The sequence below is a fragment of the Musca autumnalis genome, unplaced genomic scaffold (assembly GCF_047663935.1).
Source record: "Musca autumnalis isolate F117 unplaced genomic scaffold, ASM4766393v1 scaffold_5, whole genome shotgun sequence".
Taxonomy (NCBI): domain Eukaryota; kingdom Metazoa; phylum Arthropoda; class Insecta; order Diptera; family Muscidae; genus Musca; species Musca autumnalis.
The window spans coordinates 78,136,573-78,155,373 of record NW_027412088.1 but is presented as its reverse complement, the minus strand read 5'-3'; the positions used below and the strand labels follow the sequence as shown (position 1 = coordinate 78,155,373).

The following is an 18,801-nucleotide window of genomic DNA, read 5'->3' as shown; positions in this document are numbered from 1 at the left end:
TACTTTTAAAAGCATACAATTTACATGAGATCAGTTTACCACTTTTAGCCACTGTTACCATTTTTAAAAGTAAAGGAACAGACAGACTGTACACAATAATGCAATGATAATTATACGGGAGAAATTTGTAATTTATTACTAAGTAAACAAAGCATTTTCGAACTAATTACAGGCATACGAATTAACTTATAACATCCACAACCACTTATCGTTTCAGTTTGAAACTATCCTTTGCTATGAACAAACAAATATGGAAAATCGAAGCTATGTACAGCGTCTTTGTGCTGATACACTTTTTACTATATCCCATATTGGTGGGTGCTGCAATTCTCGACCAACTTAAAAAATGGTTTACAAATGGCAAGCGTAGAAGTCCACATAACCTTATTGGAGAAGTGGCTTTGGTGAGTTGAAATTTTCCTACGCAATTTGAGAATTTAAAACAAGTTTGCCTACTTCCTTAGATCACTGGATCGGCACGTGGTTTAGGTCGTGACATTGCCATAGCATTGGCTAAACTTGGCTGTCACATAGCCGTTGTGGATGTTCAGGAAAAATTGGGTGAGGAAACAGCTAGATTTATAGCAGATGAATATAATGTTAAAACAAAATTTTATAAGGTATGTATGTGTCGTATACTTCTGTTAAGAAATGAAAGAAAAACATTATCACTGTTTTTTTTTTGTGCGTTTTAGATTGATGTCAGAGATTACCAACAACTTTTGGAGTTACAGAAAAGTATAACAGCTGATTTGGGCGTTGTTACTGTACTAGTGAATAATGCTGGCATTCTAACAATGTCCACAGTAAGAAATCCTCCCGCCCCAGAAGTTCAACGTATGATTGATGTTAATTTCACAGCACCGTTTTTGGTAAGTCCACGGCCTTGGAATTCATTAGTGATATTATAAAATATATACATACTAGGCAAAACTTAATGGTAAGTGATTTGATGTGTAATGATGTAAAAAAAAACTCATAAAAACTACAATTGAAAAGAATTTGTGAAAATAGAATTTTTGAAAATACCATTCCAAAGAATTGGCGAAAGTGTGTTCCAAGCTAGTCTTATAAGTGGCACTGTCTCTGATTTCTTGGCAATGAACTCAAGACCACATTTATTTAAAAGTGAGAGGAATTGATGAAAATGCTATTTTTAAATGAATATTTAAAAATGCCACCCCTAAGAATTTGTGTATTAAATCTGTGAAAACAAATTGACGATTCGCTAAGTCGATATAATCTGAGACACTTAGACAGATGAGTTCAGTCATTCTTAGGCGTCGCACATCTATCTTCCTGGATAATGTCGATCTTTAAAAATGTGTATAACTTTTCATAATTTCCACATTTGAATAGAAAACACGAAAGAAAAAGCTGTAGTCACTTGACATTTTGTTTTTCCAAAAGTTTGACAGATTTTAGCCTAAACTTATTTAGGACAGTTTGACATACGATCGTGTGATGATTTGTTTACGAGGGCGGTTCGGAAACTTCTTAGCCTATCAATGAAAGAGAATAGTTAGTTTTTCAAAAATATTTTTATTTTTCAATATAATCTCCTGAAACTTCAATACACTTAGTCCAGCGCTTTTCTAGCAATTCTATCCCTTGATTAAAATAGTTTTCTTCAAGGTCTTCAAAATAGTGGTTTACAACTGTAATTGCATCTTCATTTGAGGTAAAACGCTTGCCAGCAAGGAATTTTTTTTAGATTTGGGAACAAGTAAAAGTCACTGGGAGCTAAATCAGGAGAATAAGGTGGGTGGTCAAGCAACTCGTACTTAAATTCGTTGATTTTAGCCATTGTTAAAACACTCTTGTGTGCTGGTGCGTTGCCTTGATGAAAAATTATTTTTTGTGTTGTAAGCCAGGACGTTTTTCTCGAATTTGTACATTTAATTGATCCAAAAGGTTGCAATAGTACTCTGAATTTATTGTTTTACCCTTTTGCAGATAGTCAATCAATAAAATACCTTTGAAGTCCCAAAAAACCGTTGCCATAACCTTAATAGCCGATTGAATTGTTTTTGCCTTCTTTGGGGCACTTCCTCCAGCGTCAGTCCATTGTTATACCCTCAGCCTTTAGGCTAAAGAGGGTATTTACACTTTCATACGACCAAAAATGTACCTCATCGAAATAATGGTTTTAGACCCCAAGTATGTTTGTACGATATCCGTTTCAGACAATTTTTGTAGATCTAGCAATGTCCGTCCGTCTGTCTGTCTGGCAGGCTGGTGTGCACGATAACTCTCGAACGGATCAATCGATTTGGTTCAAATTTTGGGTATCGAAATATTTTGTCCAGATTCGATTTAAGTTCGAAGATGGGATATATATGTCCACTCCTTCAGGTACCTCCCCCACAACTGTTCAAAAATTGTCGCAAAACTTGTGCGCACGATAACTCCTGTAGGGAATAACCGATTTGGTCCATACTTTGCACATCGTGTGATTTCTACCAAACTTAGATGAGGTTCCAATATGGACTCAATCGGTCCACTCCTTCGGGTACCTCCCACACAAAATTTCGGAAAAGTTCAGTTTAGGACTCGGTCTCGAATCCCTTTGATTTTTATTTACGCAAGTTGTATTTGCTGTCCTCTATACGACGCCGTAAGTTTCATTAGGGGCAAGTCCATACTTCCTGAGAAAACAGCCTGAATGTTACAAAAACTCCTATGACACCGTGTGTAGTGGTTGGAGCGCAAGATAACTCTCGAACGGATCTGCCGATTCGGTCCAAAATTCGGCTTTCGTAATATTTTATCTAAACTTTGTTCAAGTTCAAAGATGGATTATATCGGTCCACTCCTTCCGGTACCTCCCCCACAAAAGTTCAAAAATGTTCGGAAAATTTGTGCGTAAGATAAATCTTGAAGGGGAAAACCGATTTGGTCCATACTTTGCACATTATGAAACTTCTACCAGACTTAGATGAGGTTCCAATATGGACTCAATCGGTAAACTCCTTCGAGTACCTCCCACACAAATTTTCGGAAAAGTTCAGTTTAGGACCTGCTCTCGAATCGCCTTGGTTTTTATGGAACATCTTGTATTCACTGTCCACTATACGAAGGTACAAGTTTCCTCAGGGGCAAGTCCATACTTCCTGAAAAAATAGCCTGAAAGTTGAAAAACAAACCCTTTGATACCATGTTTATGGTTGGAAGCGCAAGATAATTCTCGAACGGAAATGCCGATTCCGGCCAAAATTTGGCCTTCGTAATATTGTTTCCAAACTTAGTTTAAGTTCGGTCGGTCCACTCCTTCAGGTACCTACCCCACAAAAGTTCAGAAATGTTCGGAAAAATTGTGCACCCGATAACTCTTGATGGGAGTGACCGATTTGGTCCATACTTTACACATTCTCATAATATCTACCATATATAGATCAGGTTCGAATATGGACTATATTTGTCCACTCCATCCCGTACCTCCAACACAAAATTTTGGAAAAGTTCACTTTAAGACCTGCTATTGAATCACTTTGATTTTTGTTGAAGCCTCAATTGCGATGGTAAAAGTTGTTTCGGGGGCAAGTCCATACATCTTGAGAAAACAGCCCGAAGGGTGTAAAAACCCCCTATGGCACCCCATGGTATATATCGGTCCATTCTTTTAAGTACCTTTTCCGCAAAATTTTTGAACTTTAATCCTAATCAACATTTTTGTCGGTTCATACGACCAAAATTTTGAAACCCCCAAAATACATAAGTTTTTTTGTGAAAAATGTGTTTCAATTTACGCAGGATGAGGGTATATCTCTGTCGGCAAAGCCGACTGATACTTTTTACTTGTTTGGATTGTTATTTTGTCTCTGGAGTATAGTGGTGAATCCATGTCTTATCAACAGTTATGAAACGAAGCTTAAAATCCATTTTATTTCGCTTAAAACGATCCAAACAAGCTTGAGAAATGTTCATTCTTATGCGTTTTTGATCGACTGTTAACAAATGCGGCACCCATCTTGCAGAAAGCTTTTTCATTTGTAGTTCCTTATGCAAAATTAAATGGACTAGATCATTTGAGATGCCCATGATATTAGCAATTTCACGCACTTTTATTCGTCGATCATTTAATACCATATCATGCACTTTGGCTACAATTTTTGTTGTTGTTGCTGTTTTTGGACGTCCACTACGTGGTCCATCTTCAATGCTTGTACGACCACGTTTAAATTCAGCAACCCAATTTTTTACTGTTGCATATGAAGGAGCACTTTCACCTAACGGATTCACCATATCATTATGAATTTATTGTCCCGATAAACCTTTTTTATGTAAATATTTCATGACAGCACGCATTTCTAATTTTTCCATTGTAAATTGTAAATTGCGGATGCGTCTTTTTTGAACACCTGTTTCTATATGAAGGAGTTGCCAGATCGAAACAAAATTTAACATGTGTTCATAACAGAGATGGAAGTTTCCAAAACACTTGAATTTTTTCTGTTTATACCGCGCTTTTTGTGCTAGGCTAAGAAGTTTCCGAACTGCCCTCGTACAGTGACTTGAAAAAAACACTTTGCAAAAAAACAAAAACAAGTAAAAAAGTGTTAAGTTCGGCCGGGCCGAACTTTTTACGGTGGAGACGTTTTCTGACCACTGGGAAACAAACTCAAATGTCGAATTGCAGATACTTAGATCAAAAATTGTGGCTAAAATCCAAAAAACCGAAAATAGGGAGATACCCTTATATGGGGGCTCTACCAACACATGTATCTACAGTCTGTCGCAAAAGTTAGTATACACCGTTGAATCCAAAATGTATTAGGGATAAATATAACTATAACTTATTGAAAACAACAAACAATTAGTTTCATTTGATAGACAAGAAGGTTGTCTTCCGTAATAACAATTAAAAGTGCGCAATATTTGCATACATTAGCAAATGTACGGTTCGAATCCCAAAAAGACCAAAATTTATGTCGCAAAAGTTAGTATACAACGGAGAATCCTCGTGGAACTGTGTAAAAAATTCTTGATATTTTTGAACAAAATGAAACTAAATCTGTACCTAAGATCATAAGGAGTATATTAATTGGCTTTAATGGCAGTTATAGTACTTATAGTGACAAGTCCAACGTACTCTGGATCGTAAAATCCACAAAAATTGGTCATCTACAAATACAACAACTGTAGCGACAAAATTCCGGATGTTATGTCCTGTTTATGAATTCTAAAGCCATGAAATGCTCAGAGAAGCTCTATAGTTTCAATATGGGGTGATCTTGATCGAGTTTCGACTTGTCCTGTTTGAAAAACCGTGAATTTCTTGAAGGAAACCCATACCTTTGAGGCCATTGTCCTTTTTGAAACATGTAATAATCCTTAATCCTTACACATAAGGACTTTCCTTTTGAGTTAATTTTCTCACAAATGCTGCCCCCTTTCATATTCCCACCAAAAGTAAATAGTAGGAGAACCTCAAGGTCCGTTGTAAGCGCTACAGTTATACTGTCCTACCGGCCTTTTAGCAGTATCGGACATGCTTCTCGTGTCCCTAGTGTCTAATGTACTACTAATGTCTAATGAACTACTTCTAACTAATCCATTTAGTTGTATTTTGGTCCTAAGTGAAGCGAACACAGCTTTTCAGAACGTTTTTGCACAATCCATGCGTTATAACAGCAGAGAAAGTTCTGTATTGAAATTTTAAATTAGCTATCATATCCTTCTGTGGTGGTGGAGTATCTCTGCGGGGTTACACCAGAATTTGAGGTTCTCCTACTATTTATTTTTGGTGGGAATGTGAAAAGAGACATAATTTGTGAGAAATTTAATTCAAAATGAAAGTCGTTATGTGTAAGGATTAAGGATTATTACATGTTTCAAAAGGACAATGGCCTCAAAGGTATGGGTTTCCTTCAAGAAATTCACGGTTTTTCAAACAGGACAAGTCGAAACTCGATCAAGATCACCCCATATTGAAACTATAGAGCTTCTCTGAGCATTTCATGGCTTTAGAATTCATAAACAGGACATAACATCCGGAATTTTGTCGCTACAGTTGTTGTATTTGTAGATGACCAATTTTTGTGGATTTTACGATCCAGAGTACGTTGGACTTGTCACTATAAGTACTATAACTGCCATTAAAGCCAATTAATATACTCCTTATGATCTTAGGTACAGATTTAGTTTCATTTTGTTCAAAAATATCAAGAATTTTTTACACAGTTCCACGAGGATTCTCCGTTGTATACTAACTTTTGCGACATAAATTTTGGTCTTTTTGGGATTCGAACCGTACATTTGCTAATGTATGCAAATATTGCGCACTTTTAATTGTTATTACGGAAGACAACCTTCTTGTCTATCAAATGAAACTAATTGTTTATTGTTTTCAATAAGTTATAGTTATATTTATCCCTAATACATTTTGGTTTCAACGGTGTATACTAACTTTTGCGACAGACTGTATGTGGAAAGCTTTTCGAATTACAGATAGTTGGGTCAAAAATACCGAAAATGGACAGGCACCGTTATATGGGGGCTATACCAAACCATGGACCTACGTTGACAATTCAAAAAAGGGGGTGGCTATACAAACAGTTTTTTGGAGATGTTGTCTCCAGATGACAGTTTTTGCTGGAGATGTTGTATGACCACTGCGAACCTCAAATGTCGGCTTATAAATAGTTCGGTCGAAATTTGTAGCTAAAATCTTCAAAATACCGAAAATCGGGAGGTACCGTTCCATGGGGGCTATAGCAAAACATGGACCTATGTTGACGGTTTTTAGTGGAGATATTTTGTGACCACTGGGAACCCCAAAAGTGAAATTACAGGTAGCTCGGTGAACATTTTTAGCTAAAGTCCTCAAAATTCCAAAATTCGAAACGTAACGTTATATGGGGGCTACACCAAAACATGGACCTATGTTGACAGTTTTGGGTGGAGATGTTTTGTGATTACTAGGAACCTCAACTGCCAAATCTTCAAAATACCGAAATCGGGAGGTACCGTTATATGGAGCTATACCAAAACATGGACCTATGTTGACGGTGTTTAGTGGAGATATTTTGTGACTACTGGTCAGAAATTTTAGCTAAAATCTTCAAGATACCGAAAACTGGGAGGTACCGTTATATGGGGGCTATACCAAAACATGGATCTATGTTGACGGTTTTAGTGGAGATATTTTGTGACCACTGGGAACCCCAAACGTGAAATTGCAGGTAGTTCGGTAATTAAATGTAGCTAAAATTCTCAAAATACCGAAAATAGGGAGATACCGTTATATGGGGGCTATACCAAAACATAGACCTATGTTGACGGTGTTTAATGGAGATATTTTGTGACTACTGGTCAAACATTTTAGCTTAAATCCTCAAAATACCGAAAATCGTGGAGAACCGTTATATGGGGGCTATACCAAAACATAGACCTATGTTGACGGTGTTTAATGGAGATATTTTGTGACTACTGGTCAAAAATTTTAGCTTAAATCTTCAAAATACCAAAAATCGGGAGGTACCGTTATATGGGGGCTATACCGAAACATGGATCTATGTTGACGGTTTCTAGTGGAAATATTTTGTGACCACTGGGAACCCCAAACGTGAAACTACAGGTAGTTCGGTCATTAAATGTAGCTAAAATTCACAAAATACCAAAAATCTGGAGGTACCTTTATATGGGGGCTATACCAAAACATGGACCTATGTTGACAGTTTTAGGCGGAGATGTTTTGTGATTGCTAGTAGCCTCAACTTGCAAATTACAGGTAGTTCGGTCAAAAATTGTAGCTAAAATCCTCAAAATACCGAAAATCGTGAGGTACCGTTATATGGGGGCTATACCAAACCATGCATCTATGTTGACGGTTTTTAGTGGAGATATTTTGTGACCACTGGGAACCCCAAACGTGAAATTACAGATATTTCAGTGAACATTTTTATTTAAAATCCTTAAAATACCAAAAATCGAGAGGTACCGTTATATGGGGGCTACACCAAAACATGGACCTATGTTGACAGTTTTAGGTGGAGATGTTTTGTGATTACTAGGAACCTCAACTGTCAAATTACAGGTAGTTTGGTCAAAAATTGTAGCTAAAATCTTCAAAATCTTAGTGGAGATATTTTGTGACCACTGGGAACCCAAACGTGAAATTATAGGTAGTTTGGTAAAAAAAAATGTAGCTAAAATCTCAAAAATACCGAAAATCTGGAGGTATCGTTGAATCTGGGCTATACCAAAAAGTGCACTTTAGGTAATTTGCCCTGTTTTTGAGACAAAAATTAATAACGGCGGAATTAAAAGTTGTTTCCAATGTCATTTTCATTAGTTGTAAACAATAATATCTTGATATTTGTTATTTAATTTCTCAAACCAAACTTGCACAATTTTAATAGCTTTTATTGAGAAGTAACCTAACAAAATCAAATAAATATCAAAAAACGGGCAAAATGGGGTTTTGAAATGCAGTAGTACCAATGCAAAAGACTCTCAGTAATGTGTTCTAGGTCGGAAAATCGCGGCCAAACACGACCAATTTAGTAAAAATCTATATAAAGTGAGTTTAAGAAAAATAAAAAATTTATTTCAGACTTTTTGTGTTTTTTGGTCGTTACGAAAAATGTTTAAGCTACATATATTATATATTAAATAAATTGCACTTGCAATGGCCAATCATATTTTACATATATTTATATTTGGTTTATTTTTCCACGGTTTTAAACACATTGAAGTATGCCTTATAATTTATATTTTTATACCCTCCACCATAGTACATCGAACTAATCATTTGCGACCCTATACAGTATATATATTCTTGATCAGGATAAAATTCTAAGACGATCTAGCCATGTCCGTCTGTCCGTCCGTCTGTCCGTCTGTTGTAATCACTCTAGCGTCCGCAATAATTGAAATAGAGTGCTGAAATTATGCACCCGACGGTCTTTTTTCCAAAGGCAGGTCAAGTTCGAAGATGGGATATATCGGTCCACTCCTTGGTATAGCCCCCATATAACGGTACCTCCGGATTTGAGGTATTTTGACGTTCTTCGCCACATTTGCAGACTGAATTAGCTATAAATTGGCACTTAGGGTTCCTAGTGATCAACAAACTTATATCCTAAAGTATATAGGCATAGGTCCAAGTTTTGGTATAGTCCCCCTATATCGGTACCTCCCGATTTTCGGTATTTTGAGAATTTTAGCTAAAATTTTTAAGCGAACTAGCTGTAATTTTCCATTTGGGGTTCTCAATGGTCATGAAATATCTCCACCAAACATCGTCAACATAGGTCCATGTTTTGGTATAGCCCCCATATAACGGTACCTCCCGATTTTCGGTATTTTGAGAATTTTAGCTACAGTTTTCAACCGAAATAGCTGTAATTTGACACTTGAAGTTCTCAGTGGTCATAAAACATCTCCAACGAAACATCGTCAACATAGGTCCATGTTTTGATATAGCCCCCATATAACGGTATCTCCCGATTTTCCGTATTTTGAGAATTTTAGCTGCAATTTTTAACCGAACTAGCTGTAATGATCGGTATTTTGAGAATTTTAGCTACAATTTTGTCTATTCAAAAATAATCGTCAATATAGGTCCATGTTTTGGTATATCCCCCCATATAACTGTACCTCTCGATTTTCGGGAATTTTCAGTGGTCACGAAATTTCTTCACTAAAATTCGTCAACATGGGTTCATTTTTGAGGGTCTACATTGTTTTGATGAAACTAACCTCAAATTGACTCTTGAAGTTCCCTGCAGCTATAAAACTTTTCCGCCAAAAAATTTAAAGATAGGTTGTCTCTTTGATATAGCCCCGTAAGTGGCACCTTTCACCTAGCTGAACACATTTTTATACCCTACACCACTATGTGGTAAGGGGTATTATGTGTTAGTGCATTTGTATGTAACGTACAAAAGGAAGCGAGATAGACCCATAGTTCCTTCTAGGGATATACATAGAATCACTTTCTGAGTCGATTTATGCATGTCCGTCCGTCCGTCCGTCCATCCGCAATTGTTGACCGATTTCGCTGAAAATTGGGGAATACCATTTTTTTAGCCGTCGGAAGATCAAGTTCGAAGATGGGCTATATCGGTCAAGTTTTGGTATAGCCCCCATATAACGGTACCTCCCGATTTAAGGTATTTTAAGGATCTTAGCCACATTTTGCCCAAACCAGCTGAAATTTTACATTTGAGGTTCCCAATGGCCGCGAAATTGCTCCACTAAAAATTGTCAAGATAGGTCCACGGTTCGGTATAGTCCCCATATAACGATACCTCCCGATTTAAGGTATATTATGGATCTTAGCCACATTTTTTGCCCAAACTAGCTGAAATTTTACATTTGAGGTTCTCAATGGCCGCGAAATTGCTCCACTAAAAATTGTCAAGATAGGTCCACGGTTCGGTACAGTCCCCATATAACGATACCTCCCGATTTAAGGTATTTTAGGGATCTTAGCCACATTTTTTGCTTGAACTAGCTGAAATTTTACATATGTGGTTCCCAGTGGCCACGAAATTTTGCCACTTAAAATTGTTAAGATAGGTCCATGTTTTTTTGTAGCCCCCATATAACGGTACCCCCCCGATTTTAGGTATTTTAACGATTTTCCCCAAATATGGCTCCAATTTGCGTATTGGGATGTATACTAATTATTCCATTTTTACATATTTCGACTGGTGTAGGGTATTACATAGTCGGCCCCGCCCGACTTTGGTCTTTTCCTACTGGTTTAGATTAGATTAGGTAACACTGTGCAGCAAAATGGAGGTGGAAGTCTGAGGCACGGAAAATTTATCTTGGGGAAGAAAGGCCTTGTTGAGTATATTATGAACCCCGAAGGACAGATCCGCCATGAGTCGAACTTCCGCGTTATGGCGTGATGAAATTTTTGTTAGAGACCCTGTGAGCCATCAGGAATTAGCGTTATATCTTTGTTCACTGTTGCTTAAGTGCTCTACAAAAACAACAAACAAAGATATAATGCTAATTCATGATAGCTTACAGGGTCTCTTGCAAAAACTTCATCACGCCATAACGCGGAAATTCGACTCACGGCGCATGTGTCCTTCGGGGTTTTTAATATACACAAACCAAGTGCTTTCATCTCCAAAAGCAATTATCTCTGCCCCAACATTTGTGTTCACAGTGTAATTTAAGAAATAGTGGGAGGCAGTAGGTGTCTATCCGTTGTCGAAAAGTTGTTCAGATATTTTGAGGATTTTATCTTCATTTTTGCCCGAATTGGCTGTAACTTGGCAAGTGGAGTTACCAATGGTACAGAAACTTCCCCACCATAAATTGTGGACATTGGCCCAGGTTTTGGTATAGCCATTTAAACAGTACCACCCGATTTCAGGCATTTTGAGCCAAAGTTTGTATCTAAATGTTCTGGTTAAATTGGCTGTAAATTGGTTAAGGGGTTCTCAATGTTAAAAAAAATATTTACTAAAAAGTTAAAAATAAAAAATAACACTGTGCGACAACAAAAAAAATGACGAGGAAAATCGAGTAGATTATGAAAGTAGAGCTAAAAATATGAGACACGTGTATCGGCGTTTTAAAACTTTACGTCGGAAAGTAACCAAAATAGGCGGGGCAAGTTCCGCCCATTTTTAATTTTTTCGAAATATTCGAGTTAAGATATCTTTGAATCCTTGCATTTCAGGTATATAGTGTCTTTGGCAATTTTACAGAAGAGTATGTGGGCAATATTTTTGTTAAAAATTTTAACCCTCATGCGGTTCATCAAAGGGGTCTTTTCTGTCCTTTTTTCAAAAATCTTTCAAAAACTCCTTAAAAATGTGATTGTATCAAATCCAAATATTCTACAAAATTGTTCGCCATAAAATTTTACTATAGGTCTCAGAATACACCAAATCTGTAACTCTTGTCTAATCGCCAGGAATCTCTAAAAATGAAAAACACGTTTTAGGGTTAAAGTCGGACTTCATCTGAGTTTATTTAAAATTGTCCCACAAAACATAATTTTAGAGAGATGATGTCAGAGACAAAAATATTCTTCGTCAAATTTCACTATGGGTCACCAAAGAAATGAAATGTCTATTTACATTTTATAGCATGAAAATATCAGTATCAATTTTGCTGAAAAAACATGAAAATATTTCCCAATTTTTTTGATGAAAAATTTTTCCTTCTTTTTTCGAGTTGATACATGGAAGTAATATAAAACTTGGTTATAAGTTAAAAGTGTCAAAGGATGAAAAATTCTACACAAAATTTTGACTATGAGTTTCAAAATAAACCATAAACCTATGTACACTATTTCCTTAAAAAAAATTAGATTACAAATTTATATATATTAGGATGAAATTATATGTTTTAATTTTGGACTGTTAATTTTACATAATTCCATACTGGATCAAAATCAAGAAAAATCCTTTACTTTTTGGGAATATTGTTAAAGAAAGAAATGTTCCAAATTAAATTTCATTATGGGTCTCTGAATAAAAGAAATCTGTAACCATAGCATATAACATTCTTAGCAGCACTTGTTTTTGATATATATGTTTTAGGGCTATATTTCCCAATTTTCATACAGATTGTCGTTGTGATTGGATACTGTAAATATCATATTGATGGTTTTTCGTTGTGAATTCATACAGAAGATGTTCTGCGTTCCATTCATAATGCTTTGTGGTGCATATATATTTGGAATATAAAAAACCCACATTGGACCTGCCCAAATTGCGTATTTTTAGTACTTTCAACTTAAATTCCGTAGTTTGGTTGCTTATATTGTAAGTGAAAATACATTAGAGGTCTACGGCTATGGTCAAGTGAAAATATAGGTGTCATATGGGCTCTCACATGCACAATTTGGTGTGGTCCAAAATACTACAATGATGGGACTAATTCATACTTTGGTGACATTTACGGAATAAACCTTAGAAATTGACATAAATCACTATATCGTAACTGGGTTCGTTATGGCCATTCATGATACAGCTATTTATGTCAAATGCTAGTGTTAATTCCGCAAATGCCACCAAAGTAGGACCTAGTCCCATCCTTGTAGTATTTTGGGCCACACCAAATTGTGCATGTGAAAGCCCAAAAAGTAAAGGATTTTTCTTGAATTTGATCCAGTATGGAATTATGTAAAATTTACAGTCCAAAATTAAAACATATAATTTCATCCTAATATATATAAATTTGTAATCTAATTTTTTTTAAGGAAATAGTGTACATAGATTTATGGTTTATTTTGAAACTCATAGTGAAATTTTGTGTAGAATTTTTCATCCTTTGACACTTTTAACCTATAACCAAGTTTTATATTACTTCCATGTATCAACTCGAAAAAAGAAGGAAAAATTTTTCATCAAAAAAATTGGGAAATATTTTCATGTTTTTTCAGCAAAATTGATACTGATATTTTCATGCTGACATCATCTCTCTAAAATTATGTTTTGTGGGACAATTTTAAATAAACTCAGATGAAGTCCGACTTTAACCCTAAAACGTGTTTTTCATTTTTAGAGATTCCTGGCGATTAGACAAGAGTTACAGATTTGGTGTATTCTGAGACCTATAGTAAAATTTTATGGCGAACAATTTTGTAGAATATTTGGATTTGATACAATCACATTTTTAAGGAGTTTTTGAAAGATTTTTGAAAAAAGGTCAAAAAAGACCCCTTTGATGAACCGCATGAGGGTTAAAATTTTTAACAAAAATATTGCCCACATACTCTTCTGTAAAATTGCCAAAGACACTATATACCTGAAATGCAAGGATTCAAAGATATCTTAACTCGAATATTTCGAAAAAATTAAAAATGGGCGGAACTTGCCCCGCCTATTTTGGTTACTTTCCGACGTAAACTTTTAAAACGCCGATACACGTATCTCATTAGCTATTTTTTTATATTTTTAGCTCTACTTTCATAATCTACTCGATTTTTCCCATCATTTTGAAAAAAATTGAATTTTGTTGCACAGTGTAATTTGAAAAAATTAAATTTCAGTGTTTTATTTATAAATGCACTTTAAACTAGAAAATAATTTGTCGGTTAGCCTCAATAAGTATATTCTTTCTCATGATGGAATTTCTCAAATAAAACGCTTGTATTTAAATTAAAATTGGTGGCAAAATTAAACAGCAAGCGTTTTATTTGAGAGATTCCATTATGAGAAGGAATATACTTATTGAGGCTAACCGACAAATTATTTTCTAAATTTTAAGTGCATTCATAAATAAAACACTGAAACTTAATTGTTTCAAATTATTTTTTTATTTACCATCTACCTTCTAAATGTTCTTTGAAGAACACATAGGTTTTCATATGTCGATTTTTTCATTCTTTCATTTCGGTCAAAAAAGAGTATAAATATAGACCGCATTGCGATACAGTTCTGCGTGTAAATAAATGGAAGATAATATATACAGTCTGTCGCAAAAGTTAGTATACACCGTTGAAACCAAAATGTATTGGGGATAAATATCACTGTAACTTATTGAAAACAACAAACAATTAGTTTTATTTGATAGATAAGTAGGTTGTCTTCCGTAATAACAATTAAAAGTGCGCAAATAGCAAATGTACGGTTCGAATCCCAAAAATACCAAAATTTATGTCGAAAAAGTTAGTATACAACGGAGAATCCTCGTGGAACTGTGTAAAAAATTCTTTATATTTTTGAACAAAATGAAACTAAATCTGTACTTAAGATCATAAAGAGTATATTAATTGGTTTTAATGGCAGTTATAGTACCTATAGTGACAAGTCCAACGTACACTGGATCGTAAAATCAACAAAAATTGGTCATCTACAAATACAACAACTGTAGCGACAAAATTCCGGGCGTTATGTCCTGTTTATGAATTTTAAAGCCATGAAATGCTCAGAAAAAATCTAAAGTTTCAATATGGGGTGATCTTGATCGAGTTTCGACTTGTCCTTTTTGAAGAAACGGGAATTTCTTGAAGGAAACCCATAGTTTTGATGCCGTTGTCCTTTTGAAACATGTAATAATCCTTAATCCTTACACATAAGGACTTTCCTTTTCAGTTAATTTTCTCACAAATTATGTCCCTTTTCACATTCCCACCAAAAATAAATAGTAGGAGAACCTCAAGTTATGGTGTAAGCTCTACAGTGATACTCCACCACCACAGAAGGATATGACAGCTAATTTAAAATTTTAATACAGAGCTTTCTCTGCTGTTATAACGCATGGATTGTGTAAAAACTTTCTGAAAAGCTGTGTTCGCTTCACTTAGGACTAAAATACAACTGAATGGATCAGTTAGAAGTAGTTCATTAGACATTAGTAGAACATTAGGCACTAGGGACATGAGAAGCATGTCCGATACTGCTAAAAGTCCGGTAAGACAGTATAACTGTAGGGCTTAAAACGGACCTTGAGGTTCTCCTACTATTTACTTTTGGTGGGAATATGAAAAGGGGCAACCTTTGTGTGAAAATTAACTCAAAAGGAAAGTCCTTATGTGTAAGGATTAAGGATTATTACATGTTTCAAAAGGACAATGGCCTCAAAAGTATGGATTTCCTTTAAGAAATTACCATTTTTTCAAACAGGACAAGTCGAAACTCGATCAAGATCACCCCATATTGAAACTTTAGAGCTTTTCTGAGCATTTTATGGCTATAGAATTTATAAACATGCCATAACACCCAGAATTTTGTCGCTACAGTTGTTGTATTTGTAGATGACCAATTTTTGTGGATTTTACGATCCAGTGTACGATGGACTTAGCACTATAAGTACTATAACTGCCATTAAAACCAATTAATATACTCTTTATGATCTTAAGTACAGATTTAGTTTCATTTTGTTCAAAAATATCAAGAATTATTTACACACTTCCACTAGGATTCTCCGTTGTATACTAACTTTTTCGACATAAATTTTGGTATTTTTGGGATTCGAACCGTACATTTGCTATTTGCGCACTTTTAATTGTTATTACGGAAGACAACCTACTTATCTATCAAATAAAACTAATTGTTTGTTGTTTTCAATAAGTTATAGTGATACTTATCCCTAATACATTTTGGTTTCAATGGTGTATACTAACTTTTGCGACAGACTGTATAAAAACACTATATTCCAAATTGAAGAGGGCTAACTACGTAAGTGATTCAAACATGAGTATTCGATTTGCCGAGGCAAAATCAATTGTTCTTTGCAGGTCAGACAAAACAATGAGTGAATTTAAATTATTTGTTTGTTTTTGATCAATGCCGAAGTTCTACAAGCATACTCTCAGTTTTTCTAACATTTTTTTTCTTTCAGATCACTGAAATATTCCTACCCAAAATGAAGGAACTTAACCGTGGTTATGTTGTTAACATTTCCTCCATATTTGCCATGTATCCACATTATAACTACAATATTTATGGTGCTACAAAGGCCGCTTTGCGTCATCTCACCGCCTCCTTGAACACTGATTTGTTAGAATCGAACAGTGAGGTGAGAGCCCTTGCAGTTTGTCCAGCTTTCCTGACCACCAATAAACGGATTATTGAATTAATACACATTACAAAATTGGATCGTTACATGTACCCAATAGATGGTGAAGTTGTGGCCGAATATATTGTGCGAGCAATGTTTCGAGGTGATGTCGAAATAACAGTTCCTCGTATTTTAATTTGGGGTTATCGTTTATTAGCGTAAGTTTGCGAGTTTTTATATAATAATGTACATTTTTAATAAAACATATTTATTTTATGGTTATGTTTTTTCTTGCAGTACTCTGCCGATGTCTATCACCGAAATGGCAATCACTACTATGGGTAAACTTACAAATAGTAGACATTTTGAAAGTGAAGCATCTCAAATATTAAAATCGTATGACGTACAAATGAAGTTGTAGAAAATCTATTGTTCAATGTGTATGCTTAACTTTGGGAATCAATAAAGTAAATGGACAAGAGCTTATATAATTCATTTCTTATTCCAAATGTATTTTCAGAATCTCATCTACCTCCTAGCATTGAAATGCTTGAGGTGAAGAGGTCATAAATAGTTAACAAATAAAATTAAAATGTGTTAAAGTTCAAAATAAAATAAGAGAAAAATATTAGCAATTTGTGGCAACAGTAGTTTATTACTGTACACAAAAAAATTTAAACAGGAGTGGTGGACCTAAATGTCCTATGAAAAGGGTCCTAATTTCAAACAAGTAAGAAGCACGATAATTTCGGCCGAGCCGAACTTTTTATACCGCCAACACAAGTCGAATTGAAGTAAAATGGAACAATTAGTTACCTTTCGTTTATGAAAGTACTAAGATGTTGCGGAACGTCAAGGCGTATTCCTAGAAGAAGTGAAATATGCTAACTAAAGAATATCACTTCCACTAAAAAAAACACAGAAAAGATTTCCATTTCCATTGTTTCTTTACTTCTCCAATTTGGAATATAGCCCTCTCTTGCGTGTACCGCAATGTGACCTGTATTTATACGCCTTTTAAGCGCGTTCATCATAGCTCAATCTTATAGCATGGCCTAGCCAACACAATCATGTTTCGTACGACGCACTGTGGTTCAGAATAGTTTTTACCAGGTCAAAACGTTGTAACTTTTGAACGGATAGAGATATTTTCTAGTAGTTGCAGAGGAATTAATTCAAGGCCAAAGTTATAAATTTGAGTTTTTTTCGTGTTTTGCATCAAAATATGAGTGTTTTTGAGTTTTTCATATGTTCTAACTATTATAAAAAGGCCAAACGCCAAAAGACAAAGCATAAAAATACACAAATTTTAAAAAGCAAAAACTTTTTAAAAAAATTGTTTTTCAAAAAAAAATTATTTTTTTGCAAAATAAAAACGGCTCCTTGATTTTTCATAAAACTCATATTACTCTTATAAGAACTCATATAATAAATAAAAATAGGTAAAAAACTTTTTAAATTAAACGGTTTTATGTTAAACATACATTGATTGCAATGTTTAAGATAAATGTACTAAAAACCAAAAAATAATAAAATAGATACAGTCGTGGGAATTATAAACATATGCATAGACTAGACTAAAATAAAACCGTGGGGCACGTCAATTGTCTACAAATTATCGACTTAATGTGCGATAGAAGAATCGTTTAATTCGTCGTTAGGCAGTTGGCCCGCAGACGGTGAGGAAATTACTTACTATTTCTTGCTCATGGAAATTCCAATAGTTATACACTCCATGTAAATAAAAGAGATGTTTCAACTAGTTTATCGTTGGACATTCACACTGCTGCCTGGCGAGGAAGCGTTTCACTGCTCGTAGTTTGTCTTTAATCGACAAAGTACTACTCGCTCACCACTATGAAACCCTAAAACTCGCTTATAATCGAGCTTGCTAGCTTGTTTGCACATTCTAGCCCTACTTATCACACGTCCATCGCTGTCGGTTGAACAACTGCCTAATTATAGTGTAACATTACAAAACGAACATTTTAATCAACGATTGTAGACAATTGACGTGCCCCACGGTTTTATTTTAGTCTAGTCTATGCATATGTTTATAATTCCCACGACTGTATCTATTTTATTATTTTTTGGTTTTTAGTACATTTATCTTAAACATTGCAATGTATGTTTAACATAAAACCGTTTAACTTAAAAAGTTTTTTTACCTATTTTTATTTTCTAGTTTTTATACCCTCCACTATAGTATGGAGGGTATATTATGTTTGTTTTTCCGTTTGTAACGCATTGAAATACTCATTTGCGACCCTATAAAGTATATATATTCTTGATCAGGGTAAAATTCTGAGTCGATCTGTTCACGTCCGTCTGTCCGTCCGTCTGTGGTAATCACTCTAGCATCCACAAAAATGGAGA

General features: G+C 35.0%; 1 protein-coding gene across 1 annotated transcript; it reads left to right on the top strand.

The window, feature by feature from the left end:
* The first annotated feature begins 211 nt into the window (after positions 1-211).
* LOC141405050 (uncharacterized oxidoreductase YoxD-like) lies at positions 212-16,911 on the top strand. Its single transcript, XM_073989020.1, has 5 exons — positions 212-404; positions 465-620; positions 696-872; positions 16,267-16,643; positions 16,723-16,911. The coding sequence occupies exons 1-5, from the start codon at positions 237-239 to the stop codon at positions 16,844-16,846; spliced, it is 1,002 nt and encodes a 333-aa protein (XP_073845121.1). The 5' UTR covers positions 212-236; the 3' UTR covers positions 16,847-16,911.
* The last annotated feature ends 1,890 nt before the right edge of the window (positions 16,912-18,801 follow it).